Source organism: Numida meleagris, chromosome 1 (assembly GCF_002078875.1).
Source record: "Numida meleagris isolate 19003 breed g44 Domestic line chromosome 1, NumMel1.0, whole genome shotgun sequence".
Lineage (NCBI taxonomy): Eukaryota > Metazoa > Chordata > Aves > Galliformes > Numididae > Numida > Numida meleagris.
The window spans coordinates 52,188,779-52,210,358 of record NC_034409.1 but is presented as its reverse complement, the minus strand read 5'-3'; the positions used below and the strand labels follow the sequence as shown (position 1 = coordinate 52,210,358).

At 46.5% G+C, this 21,580-nt stretch overlaps 1 protein-coding gene across 2 annotated transcripts; it reads right to left on the bottom strand.

The window, feature by feature from the left end:
- Positions 96–20,490, bottom strand: IL2RB (interleukin 2 receptor subunit beta). 2 transcript variants are annotated; one of them, XM_021385830.1, is made up of 11 exons: positions 15,466–20,490; positions 15,233–15,306; positions 13,972–14,069; positions 13,553–13,706; positions 11,780–11,882; positions 10,491–10,599; positions 9,406–9,554; positions 8,540–8,711; positions 6,685–6,781; positions 4,854–4,938; positions 96–3,432 (listed from the first exon to the last, which is right to left on the bottom strand). In XM_021385830.1, the coding sequence occupies exons 3-11, from the start codon at positions 14,051–14,053 to the stop codon at positions 2,629–2,631; spliced, it is 1,755 nt and encodes a 584-aa protein (XP_021241505.1). In that variant the 5' UTR covers positions 14,054–14,069; positions 15,233–15,306; positions 15,466–20,490; the 3' UTR covers positions 96–2,628. The 2 variants fall into 2 exon arrangements, with proteins under 2 accessions (XP_021241505.1, XP_021241515.1); XM_021385840.1 differs by having other exon boundaries at positions 101–3,432; positions 13,553–13,679; positions 15,233–20,483.

The following is a 21,580-nucleotide window of genomic DNA, read 5'->3' as shown; positions in this document are numbered from 1 at the left end:
TTCAGAGGAATTCCTTTATTGCAAATACTCTCTACTTACTGCTTCCCCACAGCCAAAAAAAAAAAAAAAACCACACCAAAAAAACCCCCCAAACAAACAACAACAAAAATACACCAAAAAAACAGGAGGAATGTGATGTTGCAAATAAAGTATTTTGGAAAGAGGGAGATGAGAGATGTGACAGCTATCTTTGTTACCTCCAGGCTTAAGATAAAGAGAGGACTGGTGTCTGCGGCTGTTAGCTGAACTGCAGTTCAGTTTCAGTATGACTCTGGTACTGATGGACATTGTCATCTGTCTGTGGTCTGATGTGCACTGTGTGTTCACACCAGCTTGGGAGGGGAACGTTTGGCCCTGTGACATTTCCAGAGAGCTCTCGGGGACCCAGAAGAGAAAGGGCCCCATATCACTGAGTGTTGTGTCACTGGTATTCATAACCTGGGTTACTCACATACGAGACCACATGACCTCGTCTTCCTGGAAGAAAGGTCCAGTTATCGACAGATCTTATGTTGAGCGCTTCCTGCCGCAGTGTGTCACACATTCACACCCAGGGTAGCTGCTAATGCAGTGCTAACAGCTTGCCACTTCGAAAGCTGTCAGCATTTTCACAGGGGGGAAAAGTACTGAACCGGCAGGATGGTCCTCGGGGGCCTGCAGCGGGATTCACTTCCAGCTCTGCTCTCTGAGCACATCTCAGTAAAACTGTCTCCTTACAGCAGTATCTGGAGAATTCGCCTCTTTAAACCTTCTGTCCCCTGCCCCAAACTTTCTGTGTTCGCTGTAGCTAACGCATCTTCCCTCCTTTCTTAACCTTGGCCACCTGTGGAGTGGTGCATCTCCCCCTCAAAGATTCGGTCTGACCGTACTCTTTGCCTGAACGCTGGAGCTGACTCAGAACCTGCTGAAGACCACAGGCGAAGTGCCGTTCGCTACGAAGGGCTTCTGATGGTTTACTTGCAGCTGAGTCTTCCAGGCAAATGTCTTTCCAAGCATCCCTTTTCTTTGTCCCGGCCTCAAAACTCACCTACATAGTGCAAATGCCCGCTGTTTTAGATGGCAATGTGCCTTGAGAAAGAGAGCAGGAAGAGGGCTTTACCTAGTCTAGAAAATCTGTTAGGCCTCCCCCCTCAACCCCAAATAAGACACTGTAGATTCCTTAGTATTTCTTTCATTCACAATAGGAAAAAGGGTAGGTTTTTTATACTCATTGTAGCAGCAAGAATAATTGATAAGCTTACGAAGATCTACATAGGGACAGGAGAACCATCAGTACAACTAGGATCCTTGACCTATGTAAGATATCAATTTGCCTGTTGGGGCAAGGGATTCAGTGTCTCCTTTTGAGCTCCATCTGGAAAGAATCTCAAAGCACAGCAAATAGCTGGGCAAATCTTGTGCTTTCTTATCTTGGAAGATGTGGGCTTTTCTTCACCTACTATGTTCTGGAGACAAAGGGTCAGTCCACACCTTGGAGCAGACGAAGAAGCTGATGAGTAGAGGATAAAGGTTGCCCCAGCCCTCTCTGTTGCAGGAAGGGTCAAGTCCTTTCAGCAGCTCTTTTGAGGTGATACTTAAAGGGGTGACAAAAGTACCAAGAGGTTTGATATCCTTGAAACTCTTTGATCTCAGAAGAAAGATCTTTAGCACAGGGTTGGTATTTTCCCTCTTTTGAATAGTCCAGAAATATGGCAAGAGAAGAGACAGACAGTACAGATGTTGAATGCAGGGGTGGGTGGAAGCAGAAGAGCATGTCTTGCTCTGCCTTAACACTTCTTTTCTGTGTTTTTGTTGTTTATCAACTCAGATCAGCAAACACAAAGAAAAAAGGTAGACTTTGCAGCCTTCGTTATTTTTTTGGTGAGTGCATTGAAGTTTTCTTTTCAATGAAGGTGCTGATTTGTGAGTTAGTTTTCTGGGCTCATTTACCATATCTTTGCCGCTAACTAGGCAATGGTTTCCCCTGAGTAATGGAAGGAATGGGCAGCACCTTTACGACGTTTTCCACTAATACAGGATGTGGAATGAACTACTCTGCAATCAGCTTATCGTAGTCAAATAACGGTATTTTGCCAGAAGGGCAGAGAGGCTTTCGATTTCATGAAAAATATTGCAGCAAGAATGGGAAACTGTGTGTGTTCTTTTTACTGCCATCATCAGACTTGGGGGAAAAAGTGGAAGGGGAGGGGATTTCCCCAGTATTTTTAACCCAATAATGGGGATTTCTTTTTACACTGCACTGCTTAGACAGCTGACACAGCTAAGGCTCTGAGCTAACCTTAGAGACCTGAGTCTAAAACTAGACTGAGCGGCTCAGAATGTACTCTGATTAAACCCTGAAATGAGGAACAACATCAGAGGAAAAAAATAAAAGACCTTGGTTAGTCAGGAAGAGATGTCTTCATACATTTTGTCATCAGCACCACCTATGAGTTTACACCTTGTCCATCCTATTCCTTTCCCAGGTTTGTATCCCTCTAGAGTAACTCTGTTCTCCATCGTCGTTAAAGAACAGTTCCAGTGGGTTGGTGATGGAGACTACATTCATGCTCTGAATAGAAGAAATGTCCATCTCGTCTTTTCTACATAGAAGGCCTTTCCCACTTGCAGATTTTCTCCAGGCTGATGCTAGAGAGAGCAATGGCTGTACTGGCTTTGGAGGTCCTTCAGAGAAAGGTAGGCACCAGTATTTGGCACTTGGTTGGAGAAGGCTGTTCTGCAAAGATCCTCATCCTGGGTTTGCCTTAGAGTTGTAGGCTGAGAAAAGGAAGAGGTATCATGTGCTGCTGGAGCACTGGGATCAATTGGAGGGCCTGCTTTCCCACTTGATACATCAGAAGTATTGCTGTCATGCAGGTCTGGTGAGTCAGGAAAGTCTGTGTCCAGCTGGCAAGGGGCCTCAGCAGGTTGTAAAGCTGCTTTGTCAGTTATCTGCTCATCCTGCCTCAGAACTGGTGTTGGTGAGGTGCTTGCTCTTGACAGGGAAACCATGGCCCGCTGGGCTTCACCTTGTGTCTCTGCCACAAAGGAGATATTTTGGAAGCCCTGGATCGCATTTATGCAGTGCAGAAAGTTATAGGGCAACACTGGCATGTCCTCTGCCAGTGTGCAGAGGTCTGGGGAGGGGAGATCATGGTAAGTCTCGCTGTCCTCATTGCTATTGCTCTCCTGGGTGAAAGGCTCATATGTGAAGTAGACCTGACAGGGCTCAATCTCAACAGAGTTGGGAAGGTGGAAGAAGAAGTAACCCTGGTTGGTGAAGCAGCTGGACACAGAGTGCCCACTGGTTTCTAACGGAGGATCAGGTGCCAGGGTTTCCTTGGGAAGCTGGGATTCCTGATCATTCTTCTGCATCACCTCCAGCAGTGAGATTTCTGGGGCTGTGCTGTTCATACTCATGGAAGATGTGGAGAATGGGGAGGAGAGCCATTTCTGATGGGAAAGAAACACAGGAGAGAGACTGTTATGCCCAAAGTATAACACAGCAAGGAACAAAAGGCCTCCCCTTCTGAGCTAGTGAGCGGCCTTTTCTCTGTCCAAGCAATTGGAACTGGGGAGAGGGAAATCTGTGTCCATGATGTCCCAGCTGCAGTGTTTCAGAAGTACTATATCTTTCTGTCACTGTAAAATCAAGAGCAGATCTTGCAAACCTGTCTTGAGATTTCTGGAGGTAACTGAGGATGGAGGACTAAAGGGAAAGGAAAGGTGAGGAGAGGGAAAGAGAGAAGAGGAGGAGAGGGGAGGAGAGGAGAGGGGAGGAAAGGAGAGGAGAGGAGAGGAGAGGAAAAAGATAAAATGACAAGACTGGAAAGAGGAGTGGAGGTGGAAACACAGAAAGCAGTACTTGTCTGTGTCTCGTGCAATCTATTCCTAGGAGCTGAACCAATTTTTAATACTTCTCCATGGCTGCAAGCAGCTTTCTTGTCTGAACTGCTCTTCCAATTTGATTGTGACTAGACTTGTACACTCACCACAAGTTACATCCTGCAGTGAGCTGTTATCCTTATAAATTATCTGGTTTTGATAACAACATCCAACTTAATTTCATTTATGGTCAGTAAAGCAAATTCTTCTAGTTTTTTCAACACTGAGAAAGTGTCTCTGATGCCCATTGAACTTCTCCCCCTGGCACTCTTCCCTCATAAGTTTAGCTTTCAAAGGCTTTTTCCACTTAGGCTTTTCCAAAGCTTTGCTGTCCTGTGGACCCTCCGCATTTTGTCTCTATCCTTCTTAAAGTAAGATTGCTCATGGGACCACCTCTCACGTCATGCATCTGATGGTCCCTTTAATGCTGCACAAAATGGTAATTGTCTCCTTGCAGCTGCCCATATTCAAGAATAAACTGGGGAAGGGAGAAAGAGGAGAAAGAGGGTGTGGGGAAGGAAGGGAAAAAAAAAGAAGAATGTAGAAAATGGCTAAATGAATGATGGTAATTAACAGCAAGAGCAGAGGTAAAGCTCACAGCCAGAAGGAGAGACAGCAGAAAATCTGGGAAGAGCTGGGCAGTCTGGGACAGGTGGAGGGAAAGAAGCAGGCTGGATGGGGATCTGAGAGGCCAAGCTCCTTCCCACAAGATCTTTGTATTTTCTCAGGGTGTCCTGTCAGGGGAGCAGCGTGCTGAGGTTTGCGTGGTTTGCTGTTTCTCGGTTCTGAAATCAGAGATGCATCAACTGGGTGTCAGGTTTTAGGTCAAAAAATAAAACTCAAGTGGAGAACCCAGCATCTGGTGCTACAGGCACATGGGTTGTGTGTGCATGTGTAGGTCTGAGCACCTGATGTCTGCTCCGGGCATGTGCAACTGGACCATCCTCTCTCTCATTTCCCCCTAATAACCATCTGGATCCTTCCCATACCTGAATGTCACCTCCGTGAACAGAGATGAGTGGGGGAAAGAACTTCTCAGGATCTGGGATGTGAATCTTCAAGATCTTCTTAAACCTTGAGAAGAAAGAAGGAGATTGAGAAATGAAGCAGGGCCTGATCCTAACCTCTCTGGCACTGTGGTGGTGGAGGAGCATTGCAGCTTATGCGTACTACCTTGATGTTGGGGAAAGATAAAGTAGAAGAGTGATCCCGAAGGCTCACAACCAAGAGTTCACAGCCTTCTCTGCCTTGGTGGTCACCTTAGCATCTCTGTTTCCCCCTGCTCATATAGGTATGGACAAGTCTCTTGTTTCCATGGCCCAGATACTGTGAGCTGTCCCCCTCTTTGTTTGCTCACAGCACAGTAACTCAGAGGACCATGTGGTGTGAGCAGGACCTCGCCGTGTGATACATCTGGAACTTACTGGACATGCAACTCCATGTGAGCATGCCATACACCAGTAGGATGACCTCTGCTTTACTGGAACCAGTGTGTTGTCACTTGAAGCAGCATTAAGTGATCTCATCTACTCCTCAGTCCCTCCAAGAGGTTGGCTGATCCTGTCAGCTCTTTACTGTTGCGCTACTGTGGGATGCTCTGAGAAGAGACCCTTCTTACCTCTGGAGGCAATCAGTACACTCTCTGAAGCATGAGAATTTGCTAGTTTTTGAATACAGACTAGCATCACTTGAATGCAAACTTACATCACTGCAGATGCTATTTTTAATCATGCATGTCTAATCCTCCCTTGCATCTTACCTCAGCATTATCTTTCATCCAATCCCACAAATTAATTACTCTCTGTGGAGATAGGCCTTTTTGTCTCTCTGTGTGCCATATAGCTAGTCCTTCCTCACCTTTTTGTTATGACTCAAGGCAGAGCACAGTGAGCAGTGATTTTACTCATGTCCATCTTCTGTTAATATATTTCTCCTTTTCTTACAAAGAAACTACCCCAACCTCTGCTGCCTTCTTCCCTGAGAACATTTCTGCCATCAGTATCATTTGGTGCTGCACTGGCACAGGCTGCCCAGAGAGGTGGTGGAGTCCCCATCCCTGGAGGTGTTCCAGAACCATGTGGATGTGGCACTGAGGGACATGGTCAGTGGGCATGGTGGGGATGGGCTGGTGGTTGGACTAGGTGATCTTAGAGCTCTTTTTCAACCTTAATGATTCTGCAGTTCTAGGATCAGTGCCCTGCTTCTCTGTTCCTGTCCTGAGACAGGTCACTCTCTTTGTAATTGCAGTGGGTAACCTTGAGAGATGCCTTCAGTCCTGACTAAAAGCAGAGTCTGCTGACAAAAGGAAGTGATCTTTGAAATATCATGTAGATATTTACCAGCATGTGGTAAGACACATTAGGATTGCATAGGCCAGGGAGAAGAATTGTACTCCTAAAGACCAAATATCAGTCAGTCATCCTCACAGGGCTCTTGCTGGGGTATTTAAGTGAGAAGATCATAGCACCTGGCATTGCTTTGTCTCATCTGCTGAGAGAGTGCCCTACCCAGTGACTTGTGTTTTTCTGCCGGAGAAAACTGCCCTAAATCAGGGGCAATAGAAGTGCTGAGGTAGCTGTGTTAAATTCAGCCAGGCTGTGGAACCAGGTCTTAGCAGCAATAAGACAATGTTGATAACACAGTGTCATGTGGGTGGTGATCTATCTACCCAGACAAATGGCAGCCTCAAAATGCTCAGACATGAACAATATATTGAGTCCCTCTGTACGCTGAGTAATGCTCGTTAAAAAATAAACCAGAATATGTGAAGACACACAATATACAGCAGAGCAACAAATAGGAAAACTGATTCTCATTTACCATCTTGGGGTCCGTAAGTTTATAAGGAAGGCAGTCCCAATGATCACAAAGATGCACGTGCTCACTATAATAGCTGGCAACACTGGCCGGGATGTTCCTGCAGGATAGGAGACAAAGAGGGAGTTGCAATGAAAATTTAGCCAGGGTTCTAGAGGTTGGAGCTGCAGCACTTCCATGGGTATTCAGACTGATTAAACTGGGTCTTTCCATGTTATTATTATATGATGTGTTGCTAATTATAATAATACAATACAATGTAATAACTATAATATAGTATAAGGCAATGTAATATAGTGCAATATAATTATGAGATGGGATGGGATGGGATGGAACAGAATAGAGTATACAGGTCAGATAAATGAATTTTTCACTGTTGTGTAGGATGCCTTTGAGCTGAGATGGGTTTCAGTGTCTGCTTGGCATGGTTTAATAGATAATTCTTGATGAACAGCTGGAACTCCCTTTTCATAACAGCACCACAGCTGAGGACTGCCATGGATGAGGTGCCACAGTCCACTAGTACAAGTGCCCAACATCCTGCCCGATTCATTGCAAAAGGAAGCACAGAGTCCTAAAATCAGTTTAAGAGGGGTTGGGGAATTCAAACAGCATTGTGAGTCAGTGGGGAAATAGAGTCACGGGGTTCATGGGTCTGGGTTAGAGGGCAGCAGGGCCAAGGATGGACAAGGCTGGGATCAAGGGCTTAGCCTCTTTCTTCGGCTATCTGGAGGAAAGCTTTAAGAAGGCTATAGCTTTCCACCACATGCTTATTTTGATACTTGGATTGTAGGGATAGGACAAAATGACTGAATTTCCTCATTGCTAGCTCTGCCAGCACTCCTCAACCTTTTCTGGCATCATCTCCAACTTTTTTAATCTGCCTGTCACACACCTCTCCAAGGCACCTTTGCTTGGTCATGCTGTCCTGGTGCCTGGCTCCCCTGCCTGCTACCCCCACCTCCCTCCATCCCTAGTGGCCCTTGCTCTGGGCCTGCAGAGCTCCTTTGGAGCACTTGTGAGGAGGCAGAGAGATACGAAAGGAGACAGTTTTAGAAAGCCCTTTCTTTGCCCGTCCTTGAGATGCTACTCAGATCACTTTTTCTCCTCTGCCTTTGGTACCCTGGTTATCTTTGGGTCTTGGTTGCTATGACAACTGGTTGCGGCTGTATCCTGTTCACTGACATCACACACTGTCAAAATTTGATCGCCACAGCAACGCAATGCCCTTTCTAAACATAGCTCCTCTGTTTATATCAGTACCAGGCACAACAGGGAGGGACTGGGCAGGGGCAGAGCAGGGTGACGTGAAGAGGAATAACCTCTAGCAGCTTGTTTTCCAGGAAAGATGTGACAGAGACAACAGCCCATGACTCACCAATGAGACTTGCTCAGGGCCCTATATTTCAAGGCTGTCGGTGTCCACCATGCTGTGGTTCATGGTAATGACTGGTGCAACTCTCAACAGAGCTTTTTGGAAGGGACTTACATGCCTGTAAGTCTCTTTCATTCTCCATGAGACTTTGCTTTCTAGACTCAAGTTTCATTGCATTTTACTGATCAGTGTCTTCACTGATCTGATCCTGATTTGTACCTTATGGATTTTGCCTGCCCTCTGGAAGGCAGAGGGGCTGCTGCCATTTAATCACTTGGGGCTGGGAATCTTTGTGCTTAAGCCCTGTTGACCTGACAGATTAGGAGGAGCAGACAGTTTCCAATCTTCTCATTGCTCTTCAGTTAACACAATCCTTCCTACCCCTCTTCTTTCAGTTTTTTAGCCTGCTTTGGGCCTCCTGCCTTGTTTTCTCTGAGTCCCCTCTTTCCCCTCCACGTCAGGCTGCCTGACTCTGATCCTTACCTTCGGCATGTGTGCTCCACAGTACTGTCTTGCTCCAGTCGCTCCACACACCTCTGTAGATACTTGAAGCACTTGGCTTTGCACGGACAACTGCCTCATACTTCATGTTGGGGGAGAGTCTTTCAAAAGATACCCACATCTGGTCTTGCTTAATGGTGAAGATCTTGGCCTCCTGGAATAAGGGCAAAATTAGATCATCCCCCCCGTGTCTCAGCCTCATATACTCATTCTTTCCAGTGCCCTCAGAGAGGACCTGTCTCAGGTTCCTCCACTTCGTGCATTGCTTGTTTGCACTGGAGGACAAATCTTCACTTTGCATTTTTCACCCCAGAGGATACCTGTTCATTGCTTTGTATTTCTTGTCATTTTCAGGTGTGCCCTGGAGCTATCTGGATTTCTTTTGTCACAGCACCAAGTAAAATAAGCTTCCCATCTGTTTCCATGTCATTACTGAACATTGGCAGCAGATGACACACATAAAAGGGAGAGGGGAGGTAAGCCCCTCTCCAGCTTCAGAGAATCATAGAATCATTTAGGACGGACAACACAACTAGGATCATCTAATCCAACTGCCAGCCCATCCCCACCGTGCCCACTGACCATGTCCCTCAGTGCCACATCTACATGGTTCTGGAACACCTCCAGGGACGGTGACTGCATCACCTCCCTGGGCAGCCTGTGCCAGCGCAGCACTGCTCTTTCAGAGAAGAAGATTTTCCTAATATCCAACCTGAACCTCTCCTGGTGCAACTTGAAGCCATTCCCTATCCTACAACTTGTTTCATTCTGAGAGAAAGCTCCTCGGTGATGTAAGGAAGACCAGGTTTTGTATGGGGTCTAGTCCCAGTGCTCTACCCTGTACTCACCTCCCATGACTGACTCGTGGTTCGGTACCACACTTCATATTCCCGCTCCCCATACAAGTAGTGAGAGGAAATATTCAGGCTCCACGTTAAGTTGTAGGTGTTTTTAGCCTTGCTAAACAGTTGAAGATTTCCTGGAGGCCACAGTTTTACTGGAAAGAGAAAGAGAGCAGGAATGACACCAGTGCACTGTCTGTCTGTTACCAGGCTCCAATGGCACACATCATGGTAGCAGGGGCAGCGCGTAGGCTCACAAAGCCATCCATGACTGAGCGAGATCCTTAGTGAGTTCCTTCTCTCTGTTCCTCCTTCTTACCCACTATCACTGGTGACAAAAGGCCTGGGACTACAGTAAAGGCAGCTCCTCCAGTAACCTGTGAGAATGGCCACTGCATTCAGTGCAATCCCATGAGGCCGTGCATCCTATCTCATGGGGGAATCCACAAGGCAGTTGTATGGACAGGAGAGGAGCACAGTTGGGGTGACAGCTTCTTCCCAGCTGCTCTTTCAGAGAACTACAGCCACAGGGGCAGGATCTGGGGTGAATCTTCTCAACCTCTGATTCCAGTCATGGCTTCTTATGACTCACACTGCAGTAACTTCACCAGACGTCTTCTCTAGCCAAATAAACTCACAAATCCAGCAAAAAAATGAACTAAGATGATTTTTGAATGGATTAGCGAGTTGAGTCAAGTCAGCAGATTGGTTCTTGCCAAAGCTGGCTTAAAGGAGAGCAGAAGCACATGTCTGGTAGAGGCAGAGAAGCAAGAATTTCTCTCCTTGTAGCACGTATTTTTCAGAAAGTCAGCTGAGCTGTCATAGCCTGTTTGAAGCCAGAACTCCTATCACAATGCGCTATCATTCAGCAGTGTCCCACATACAGAGCAGGATGGGAAGTGGCTGGCATGACACTGCACGTTAGATGAGCAGGGGGCGGGAGTCAGTGTGGTCATTTTTGCTTGTTGTAGCAGGGGACAATGAAAAGAGGTAAGTCTGCTGTGAGTGTTGCATAGCTGTAGACAGGGAGGAGAAATTGGGTATCCCTTCATGGGGAAGCTTCAGGGACTGCAAGACAGAAGAGCACTCACTATTTTGAAGTGGACTGAAATCCTCCAGTCGTGCAAATATAGACTTCTTCTCCCCAGTCTGGCAGTGCACAGACATGGTAAGACGATCCACAGCAGTGAAGCATTGCATCTGCAAGGAAAATTTACCATTAGTGATGATGAAGCCTCATCAATAACCATTGATACTTCCAAGCATTGCCTGCATATAAGAGGTTTAAAAATACTTGACACTAGCTATGGGTGACACTTGTCTTTGTAAAGCATAAGCTTCAGTGTTGAGTAGAGGAAACAAAAATTTATATTCATTTTTTCTTGCTGTTCACTGAAGAACAGGGCACAAAATATTTTGGTATGGTATTTTGCTAGGATTGCTGTATGTGCTGACTAAGCAGGAAAAAGTTACTTTCAGCAAATGACATTTATTGAGATAAAATATTTTGACTAAAATACTTTATGTTCATTGATAAGATTGAGATAACATTGGTATTCAATTTTACTCTTGAAATGAATACAACTCTGGAACTGATAGAACATAGTTCTACAATGATATTAAAGGGCCATGTACATCACACAGTAGTAAATAAGAAATGGGCCAAATAGCTTGATTAGAAAGAAAATGTGTTTGAAAGAATAGTTTACGGAGTTGTTTACCAGCCCTGCAGTTTGTCTTCCCATATGATATATGAAAGTAAAAAAGCTTGGCTGTTGTCAGAACTCGCTGTGACTTTGCCAGTAAGGGGAATTAGCTCTTTTGTTTTTTCTTTCTGAAAACACAGAAATTACAGTGATTTCTGGATATGACTGAGGGAAGTACCCAATGAGCGTGAAAAAAGAGACTGATTTAAATAACGAATAATAAGTAGAGGATTTGTATCAATATTGTTTTCATTGATGTACTGCTATTGCATCTTGCATTTGGCCTGTTTCACCAGGTTCCACAGTAGTTAATAACTTGGAAAACGGCACTAGACTCTTCAAGGAAGATGTGGTCTAGAGGTGACCTCAGAGATGGGGATCATGGTCATTCCTCCTCAGAGGAGGAGATGGGGGCCAAACCTAGATAAATATGACATGAGACACTACACACAATCTACTCTGCGCTTCTTCAGCATGAGTCAGGGCATCATGACCCAGCTCACAACGAAGCCAGTCCTCACACAGGGCAACACACAACAAGCCCAAGCCCACAACTGGAGCCAAAGTTTAGGCTTGGGCTTTTTATAGTGCTCCTGAGTGTCACTCTCTTTATATTCCTCAAACTGACATACCATCCTTATCATTAGCCAGGACATCCTAGAGGAATTACTCACATTATAGTTTTGGCTGAAAATCTTGATGCATCTCCTCAGTCCGGTCATGTGTTCTGCCTTGGGTAACTCGCAATGCTCGGAATTTTTAGATGAAGAATGTGACCTGGGTTTTAAGCAGGAGAATTCCAGTGAGCTGAGGGAGTCTGTTTTACATGTAGTCAGATTTTATCTGGTACTAAAGGCCTTTCAAAGTACGTTGCATCCTACCATACTCGCTGAACAGCTTACAGCTAGGATATAGTCCCTCTTTCCCTTCCCACTGCATCACTCAGACAAGTTTTATGTCCTGGCACATGGAGAACAAATGCATCCCAGATATTTCAAACTAAAGATAGTAGGAGGCTTACAAACTACTGTCTAATTCCTCTGCTACCTATTGATTTGGGAGACAGTTGCCAGTTTTAGCCCCTCTAGGGTTTTACTTACCTCTTTCAAGCCACTGACAGCCCTATAGCATCTCAGATACCAGGTGGGAGGTAACTTCTGAACCAGGTCACAACCCAGCCAGCCAGGAACATGCTTCACTTTTTGATTCAATCCCACAGGGCAAAGACATGTTTGGTTGTCAAGGTACATGTACCCAGCCTCAGAATGAGTCTGCCAATCTCATCCCATTGGAGACATCTCTACCGACAGTCAGGAGCAACCTCCCCATGCCAGAACCACACTGGTCTTTTCTTATGACAGGCACCCAGGGAATCCCTGGGTAGAGCAGTAACTCTTTTTACTGAAAATGTCACACTTGGAGACCACAGAGAAACAGCCCAGCCCCTGCTGCAGTACTGGCTGCAAACCTACCACTCCTCTGGGAGATAGTTGGGAGAGGAAAACATCATAGAATTGTAGAATCATTAAGGTTGGAAAAGACCTCTAAGATCATCTAGTCTGACCATCAGCCCATCCTCTCCGTGCCCACTAACTATGTCCTCAGTGCCACATCCACATGGCTCTGGAACACCTCCAGAGACGGTGACTGCACCACCTCCCTGGGCAGCCTGTGCCAGTGCAGCACCACTCTCTGAGAAGAAATTGTTGCTAATATCCAACCTGAACTTCCCCTGGCACAGCTTGAGGTCATTCCCTCTCACCCTATCACTGTTACCTAGGAGATGATGCTGACCCCCACCTCACCACAACCTCCTTTCAGGTCTCTGTAGAGAGCAATAAGATCTCCCCTGAGCTCCTCTTCTCCAGACTGCACAACCCCAGTTCCCTCAGCAGCTCCCCATCAGACTTGTGCTCCAGACCCCTCACAGCTCTGCTGCCCTTCTCTGGGGTATCATTGACTCAGAGGGCCATAAGAGCCAGGGAGAAAAATGACAGGGGAATGATATATTCCTTCACTCACTGTTGCTCAGTGTGCAACTTTCCTGTCATGTCCAGTTCACTCTGGCAATGAGAAGAAGGTTCCTATACAACTTTAATTCCACCTCTCTCTGCCTCTGACTTTGCACACCCCCCTGTTCTGTTGAAAATGGCCTTCAATACAGAGTGTTGCTACTAGGGAAGAAGGATTTTTGGAAAATGAAGGACAGCATTACAGACTTGGGATATAAGTGGTGCTAGGCAGTTTGGGACCCTCAGATGACAGTCACTGGGCAGTGACCAACATCTCAGCTCACCTGGGGTCAGAGATAGAATGATTTCAAAGGCAAACCTTTCAGCTGTGTGACTACCACATCTGGCTTTGTTAGACGGAGCCTACACTGATGGTCTCTCCAGGACACTTTTCATTCAAAGCATTGTCTTCCCTCAGCCTTCCCAGTTACCCACCTGTCACAAAATTCATACTTCGATAAAATCATCAGATTGCATGGTGCATCAGCAAGGTCCCTGCCTGGGTTCCAGTCACAAAGGAGTGCTGCCCTTGAGTCATACCAGCAAGTGAGACTGGAGTTGCCTGTCAGCAAGGAAGAGATAGACAGCACTGTGGTTGAATTAGCAATGACTTTTGGCATTAATCAGCAACCACTAACCCCAGACAATTCTGTCCCATCCCAAACTACAGACAGATTCCTCAGTCAGATAGCTGTCTCCAGGTAAGAAACGCAGAGCCACTCACTCCTCTGGCTGCTCTTTGCCCTTGGAGGCTGGAGTGCTCCAAAAAGCTCATTAATGCAGCCTTCTCTGGTTGTATGTAACAGCGTGGTCGTTACTCAACAATGACACCAACACAGGAGATCATTTCTTACCTTGTGTAGAGTTGGATGCCAGCGAGAGAGGCATCAGGCTGAGCAGCCAGAGGTGGTGCAGAAGCAGTGAGGAGGACTTCATCTGTTCTGGGGATGCACTGAAAGAAAGAATACCCCCCCACACACAATCTCATTCAGCAGTGCTAATTAAGAAGTTGTCATCTCACACACAGGTATCCATTCTCCCCGAGCTCAAAACAAGTGTTCATCTTCCACGCTCAGAAACTCATACCCCTTCCACTTCAGTCTGCTTTTCCTCAGCACCTCATTGTTTTCCTGCCTTGGGGTGCTTTGCTCAGCACTGAAACCATCCACAGAGCAACACAGATGGGCTGTTTGCAGTTGATGTCTTCTGGAAATGTGTGTGAGCACACAGTACTCCGCACACACTGTTTCAGGCTGCTGCTGACTCAGGTAGAGAGTGCTGCCGTGGCTGCATGCGGCTTTTTTTGGTAAGCCGTGGGACTGAAATCACTAGGGATCTGCTGAATGAGATGGCTGCAACTACCAGAAGTTGGCTTGGAAGGTAGATTTTGTATGGCTTGCTTGGGACAGGGAAAATGATATGGCTTCCTTGGGACAGGGAAGTTTACCAAGTTCTGGAAAGGCAAAGATTTACCATATCATAAAATATGACGGTCGCACACAAGTTATGCGCCATCCTTGCCAAGCAGACCCCGCGCTGCTTTGGAAAGAGGAGTGCTTTCAGGTATAGCAGAAAATTTAGGCTTTGCAATTAGGTAACCTCTGCAAATCCTGTGCAGCCAATCCCCACACATGGGGCTTACGAGTTTCTCAAACAAGCATCCCCCTCTCCCCATCCACCTGCACACCCATACCTCAAGGTCTGCTACTGCCTGCAGGAGAAGGGACTATTCTCACCTCTCCATACAGGCAGGGCTGGGCACAAGGCAGAGCCCTGCTGAGCTCTACTGGAGAAGTGGGAGCTGTGGGGTTTTTAAAAGGCTGGCATGAGGCATGCTATAGATTCCAGTTGTGATAAAAGATTAGGATCAGAGGAAGAAAAACAAGATAACAACATATTCATAGACAATCGAGGAGAGAAAGGGGAAGAAAGAAAACAGACAAAGTCATTCTGAGATGTGGGGTATGATTTGAGAGGATTGTGGAAAGATAGAGACAAATATGCACTCAGCCCTCCCCATCGACAAAAATCAGCTTGTCAGACTGAAACTCCTTCCAAGACACGTCTCAGATCAGCCACCCCCATGCGGGACAGAGCTGACATTGCTTGCGTTACCTTCCAGCTCCAGGCAGCCGGCACTCCAGGGATGGGGTCGCGACGACAGATGGATGAAGGTGCTGTTGGCAAGACTGGGAGGGGAACAGGGAGCAGGGAGAGGGGCTGGGGGGGAGCTCTGCTCAGAGCACATCCACCCACCAGCCAGCGCTGCTGGCATGAGAGGAGAGGGGCAGGTCTGCTGCGGAGCTGTTCCTCTCCTGTGTGTTCGATCTTTGTCTGCTCCCTCTCACCTTTGCACAGGAAGCTGCTGCTTGCTTGCCTTGTCAGAATGAGACGAGGCCCCGAAGTATCGAAAAGGCTAGCGAGGCCGAGAATAAAAAGCCCCAAACCACGTCCTACTTCCTGCTGGTAAAGCAATAGGTGCAGAAACAAGGGTGGAGAATCAGGTGTTAGCTCGCAATGCTCAGATATACTACGGACCGGTTTGTAACTATTACTGGGAAGTAAAAGAGAAGGAGAAGGACTTATCCTCTCCAGACACCATCAGGAGACCCGTAACTTCCTCTTTCAGGTATCCAGAGAGGCTCACTTTCAGGGTCCGCATACATGCACAGGTCAATTTGAAACTGAGGAAGGAGTCACCCTGCTGTAGAAATACTAAATGAACCACTTAGTAAAAAACAGCTCAAGTCATTGACCTAAGCAACACCAAAATGAAACCAGCCTTGCCACTGGTGCCCCAGTTTCAGAGGATCCATCCTAGGTCAGAGCTGGAGTAGAACAAGGGCAGCACTGTGGCTGAGCATGCTGGCAGCACAACCCTCACACTTGAGATGGTGTGACACCACAGGAACACCTGTCCTGCAGTGTGCCTACCCAGAAGAACACTCCACTCACTCCACAGAAGAAAGAACCCTTCCCCCTGAGTTGAACCTCTCAGTTAGTTCAGCCAGGCTACACTACCCCACAGCAGCTGCAGTGCCTGCTTCACATAGCTTGTCCATTCAGCAGGACAGAGGGATGCAAAAAATACACCAATTTTCTTCTAAGGCTCAATGTGCGCCCCACAATTCTCCAGGGAACAGTTAATATTAGAAGAGCCTTCCACCGTGGGTGTCTTCCCAACACAGCTTTCCCCCCCAAGCCAATCCAGCTGCGCAAACACCAATCCATAGGCCCATGAGTTGCCTGGCTCATAAGCAAACTTGCACACATGCGTGACACCACACACCTCTCTTTTTCCATACATAAATAGAATTCTCTGAAATACAGCACCTCACATTTCCTGTCTGGTCTGGACAGTACAAAGATGGCCACTGGTGTGTGGCAGGAAGACGAGAATCTCCTTTTATGCACACCGTGGTCACTCGCTCCCTGCTCCACACTCTTCTCTCCCAGAGCAGCTCAAGGACAAAGCACACATTTGCCAGCAGGTTTTCCTGACCAAATGCTACAAATCCCAGGTCCCCAGGCAGTTCGTTTTTGAGGACTAAATAAACTTGGAGGATGGGGCCTCCTGTAACAACAAAGGGATGTTGGTTTCAGGTAGTGAAAAAGGGTGTGGGAGAAGGATGGGTTTTTAGTCACAGGCAGTCCAGCCCTGAGAGCGGGTCTCAGAAGATATGAGATCTTAAGAAGAAAGAATGTTGGAGCAAAACAGTGATTTGAAGGCATAGGCAGAGCCATTTTGAAGGAGGTTGCAACGCTAGATCCTGAAAGCCATTTCTGGCAGAGCATTTCAGTTCTGACTGCAGCTCAGCATCAAGCACTCACTTGGAGTGGTTCAGAGCACAGCACCTCTCTCCTCACCACACTTGACGTAGTCCAGGGGTCTCAGAGGTGTCATCTGGATGCTCTTGCTGATGATCTGAAAACTGGCAAGATACAGCCACCCTCCAAGAGAAAATGGGGAATCTGACCAGCCAGCCCCTGTTGAAGAGGAACATGAATGAGGACGGGCTGTATGCTTGCTTGCCCTTGTCGTTACAGACTGCACAAGTTGCACCTTGAAGGCTCCCACCAGGGTTGAGGGAGGGATGGAGAATGGGTACCTTGGGGCTTTAAGCATGTCTTAGCATTTCTACCAGCACTTGCTCAAATCAGATCTACAGTTCCTAGAGAATTGGCTGTGATCCTACAAGTCCCCAGAGTGCTGGGGACAGCCATCGGGCCCAATGTGTGGCACCTGCTCTCAGCTTCTCCTGAAACAGACTCCTGGCTTTGAGGGCCTTTCTACACTACATCCAGACAGAAGATTCTCCTGGCATGGATCATCAGGACACAGCATTTCCCAGGAACTCTTAGCATGAGTGCAGCTACTCTGGTGCCGCAGTCACTGGCTGAAGCAATGACGTGCTCTGTGAGTAACTTCTTGGTATCACCAGCTCTGCAGCTGCAATGCAGTATTCACATTTGCCACTGTTTTTCCCATTTATCATTCAGACGAAGAAATCTGCACCTTCCTTCACTTTGGGAAAGAAAGAGCGTAAAGCACATGTTTTACTCTGCAGCTAATCAAGCAAAGGAAACCCCACCAATTTCCTAGGTATTTTGTTTTTGTTTTAATGTGTAAGAATCAGAAATGGATTGATTTTTTCCAAAACTGAGGGGGAAGGAAGAATGGTCTGACTGATCATCTAACAGAAAATACCCCTGCATGAACACACAGACTGCCTTAGTACCATTAATTTCTGTTGGAAACATGTTGAGAATATATTAAAACAACAACTTCATGGAGTAGGAAGAAAGGGCTGTGTCCAGACCCCCTCTGATACAGTTTTCAGACTTGATTGCTTAGGACACTACTGAGACTTTGACACTTCTTAGCTCCTTTACATTGACATTGTTAGGAATGGTGCCATTTGAAATTTAAAAAGCCAAACAAATTACACCGTCAGTGAAATGTGCAAAGTGTTCTGGTGATTGCCTTCCTGTCCCTGCAATGGTGACTGAGGCACGTGAGCTTACCCATGAGCTCAGCTGTGTAGCGTTAAAGTAGCAGGTAAAAGTGTGCAGTTGGGGGTTTGGTTAAAGGTGTTATTTGGGCCAGATAAATGCATCAGAAGCCGTGTAAGTTTTTCCAGCCCTCAAGGCTGGGACAGGTTGATCTTTTGCCTCCCTTCTGCTTTCATTAGAGAAGAGTGGTGCTGCTGAAACTTCTCATTTTCAGTTGCACGTCTGCTGAGTGACTCTTCAGAGTGGACAGGGGAACACTTTCACTAAATACAGAGAGAGTGAAGAAGTGAATTGCAAAAGTATGGCATGGCGTTGAATTATCCCACGACTCATCGACACACTAGCTGGTTAGGCTAGACACATCACTTCCCTTTGCTAGCTCTCAGCTGGAGCTGAGGTCCCAGGCTCACTGGGACACCTTGCTTATGGTTTACAAATCGTCCGACTCACCAGGGACAAGCTCAGTGGAGGGCTCTGTAGATCCATCGCAGTGTCCTGTCCCCCTGGTCCTCTTAAGTTGAGTGGTGGGAAGGGTGTAGACACAGCAGGAGGTGTGGGGATGTGGACAGACATGGCCCCGATGGCCGCCAAAGCTTGCTTTCTGCTAGGATACATTCTGAAGATCTCTAGGTGCTCTTAAAAGTTATTTCTGGTACTTTCCAAATAATGTTCTCTTAACCTTTACTTTGAATTTCCTGCCCTACACATACAAGCGCTTCTCAAAACTACAACATTGCACTATATCTGCTGTTATCTTCCCCTTAAATTGTGGTTCTACTCCGAAAAACGTCTGTTAAAATGGCTCTGCGGGGAGCCGCTGTTTATTGTATCAGTGATCTTTTTATCGAATTTGTTCACATTACCAGTCTACAAGGGGCTTTGCTTTGTATCAAAATGGCAACTTTGGCGTGACGTTAAAGCATCAAACTGTTTTTGTTCTCCCTGATCTAACATCCCAAGTGATACTTTTGTTGTAGGCTAGATGCTGCCCTCAGGTTAATTGATGTAACTGTGTTTAGGAGGAGAGGCACTTAAAAGATGGAATTTAAGTTCTGGGATCACGTACTGCAATGGAGTCACCATGCCAGTCAGCAAGTCCAGCTCTTGTCCCACAAGCAGTGACTTGATAGATCGGCCTGATAAAAGCAGAAGGCATCAGATATACACAGAAATGCACAAAATATTCAAGAGAAAAGATTCTCCAGACCTGTAGGCTGTGGAAGAATGTGAATAAAAGTAGAATGAAACTGAGTTATTTGCAGATGCTCTCACATGCAGCAAGTCTGAGGCTGTAGGTGGGAGGAAGTGTTCACTTTCCCTCCCTGCTGGTGATGGTCACAGGCCCAGAGAAGAGAAACAAAAATGGGAGGGGAAGCATGCTACTTTCAAGCAGTTTCACTCTTAGCCTGTTTGGCCATAAACTCATGAGCATGAACATGAACGTGAACATGGAGCCGTCATGAGATGCTTTCACTCGTGGCACTTGGAGACATGGTTTAGTGGTCGATATTGGTGGTAGGTGGATGGCTAGACTAGATGATCTTAGAGGTCTTTTCCAGCCTTAATGATTCTGTGATTCTGTGAGTCTACACCCTTGGGCTCAGCAACCTGAAAGAACGCCAGTACCTATGTCCTTCTCTGAGCATATAGACATAGTGTGGGGAGTAAGGCATGTGTTTAAGGCAGAGCAATGTGACAAATGGCCGCTGAACTGTGGTATCTGCATCTGCGGATGTTCTTAGCCTGGGACACCTGCAATGGAAAGCTTGTCGGTGTGAAGTGGAAGGAAGGTGACGTACTTATGGGACTACTGACATATTTATACAGCTCTCACATCCTCTCTCTCAATTTCCTCAGCAGAAAAAGGGGTCTGAAGGATATTTCCCAACTTCTTCAAGAACTGAGATTTGCAGGCCAAGAGCTAGATCCTGCTTGACAAACAGATGTCCACTGACCAGGTCTGAAGGGACATTATCTACTTCTAGTATTACAATGTGCCTATGCAAATCCCTGAAAGTTATCCTGGTGTTAAAAGCTGAAGATGCAAGACTGGAGCACCTTGGAATCTTGCTTATAGACCTGTTCTGAAGGATGTCTCAGGATATCTGGAGGATATCTGCTCAAGTTACATGATCTAGAGGTGCGTAGTGCTGAATTCAGAGATCAGCGTTATGCCAAATCTCTACTTAAACACAATCAGCACGTGTTCTACTGGCCAGTTTACTATTCAGTACCAGTGGCCGCTCTTAGCCTTGGGGTAGATCATTACCTTGTTACATGGACAGTCTTGGAAATAAAAAGCCCTATTTATTTATTTTTTTTGTAGCTTGTCATGTTGTTACATCTCTCTACATTTAAAGTTAGAAGGCTTTCTCTGCAAATGCCTGACAAGCCTAATAGGAAGCAATAATAGCTTCCAGACCTAATAAATTGAGAAGAGTTCAGAGAATTATTTTACATTCAAAATTCCTAGAGGGCAGTATATGATACTGCAAGGAAATTCTTGGGAATAAACCCTCAGGTGCTCTGATTAGCAGGGCTTCTCATTTTCCTTCCTTCTCTAGTGCAAAATTACTTACAATAACAACCTCCATTCTGCTCAGAGCTCTCCTTGCTCCTTTCTGTTTTCTTCATCTCTCTCTGAGAAGTGGTTAGAAAGGGATTTGTTAGACTGTTGATTTTATTTTAAAATAAGTTTGATGATGTCATGCTCATCCAAAGGCCAAACCCCCATTCCTCCTTAGTCCCTTCTGGGGGTTATTGTTTTGCAGCTATAGCAATTATTACTTTTAATGTCATGAACATGCCTGAATTGAAAAAAGACTTGTTTGGAAGCTGCTTCCTGCCTCCCTATTGCTCTGTGCACTGGATTGTGCTCCTTTCTCTACCCTCGGTTTAGTCAGGAGTGCCATTTTTCCCCCTGCTTTGTGGCTTCCCAGGTTCTGGCCACCCTTTACCCCTCTACTTCCTTTGCTACTGAATATCCTCCTCCTTACTCCCTACCTTGAGAGGTGAAAGATTTGATGAGAAAGGCAATTGCCACAGCCAGTGATCCCACATGGATGGAGTGAAAGGGAAAGGTGAAGTCCAGGTTTGTGACTAAGGGTTGACTGGAGGGCACCTCACTCTCCCAAAGGATGTTCTGTCTTGTGGAACAGGTCAGCCTGCAGGGCACCTCATCCTGGTTGAGTGCCCACTTCTGGCCCTGCTTCTCTGAAGAGTTTTCCTTCCAGAGAGTCTGAAGTAAACCACCTATAGCAGAGCACCTCTGCAGCTTGACAAGACTTTGGGTGACACAGAACTGAAGAGCCCATTTTCTAGCTGGGTGGGCTGGCGTAGGAAGTTCTTTACAGAATCATAGAGTGACTTGGGTTGGAAGGGCCCGTGAAGATTGTCCAGTTCCAATTCTTTGCCATGGGCAGGGTTACCACCCACCAGCTCAGGCTGCCC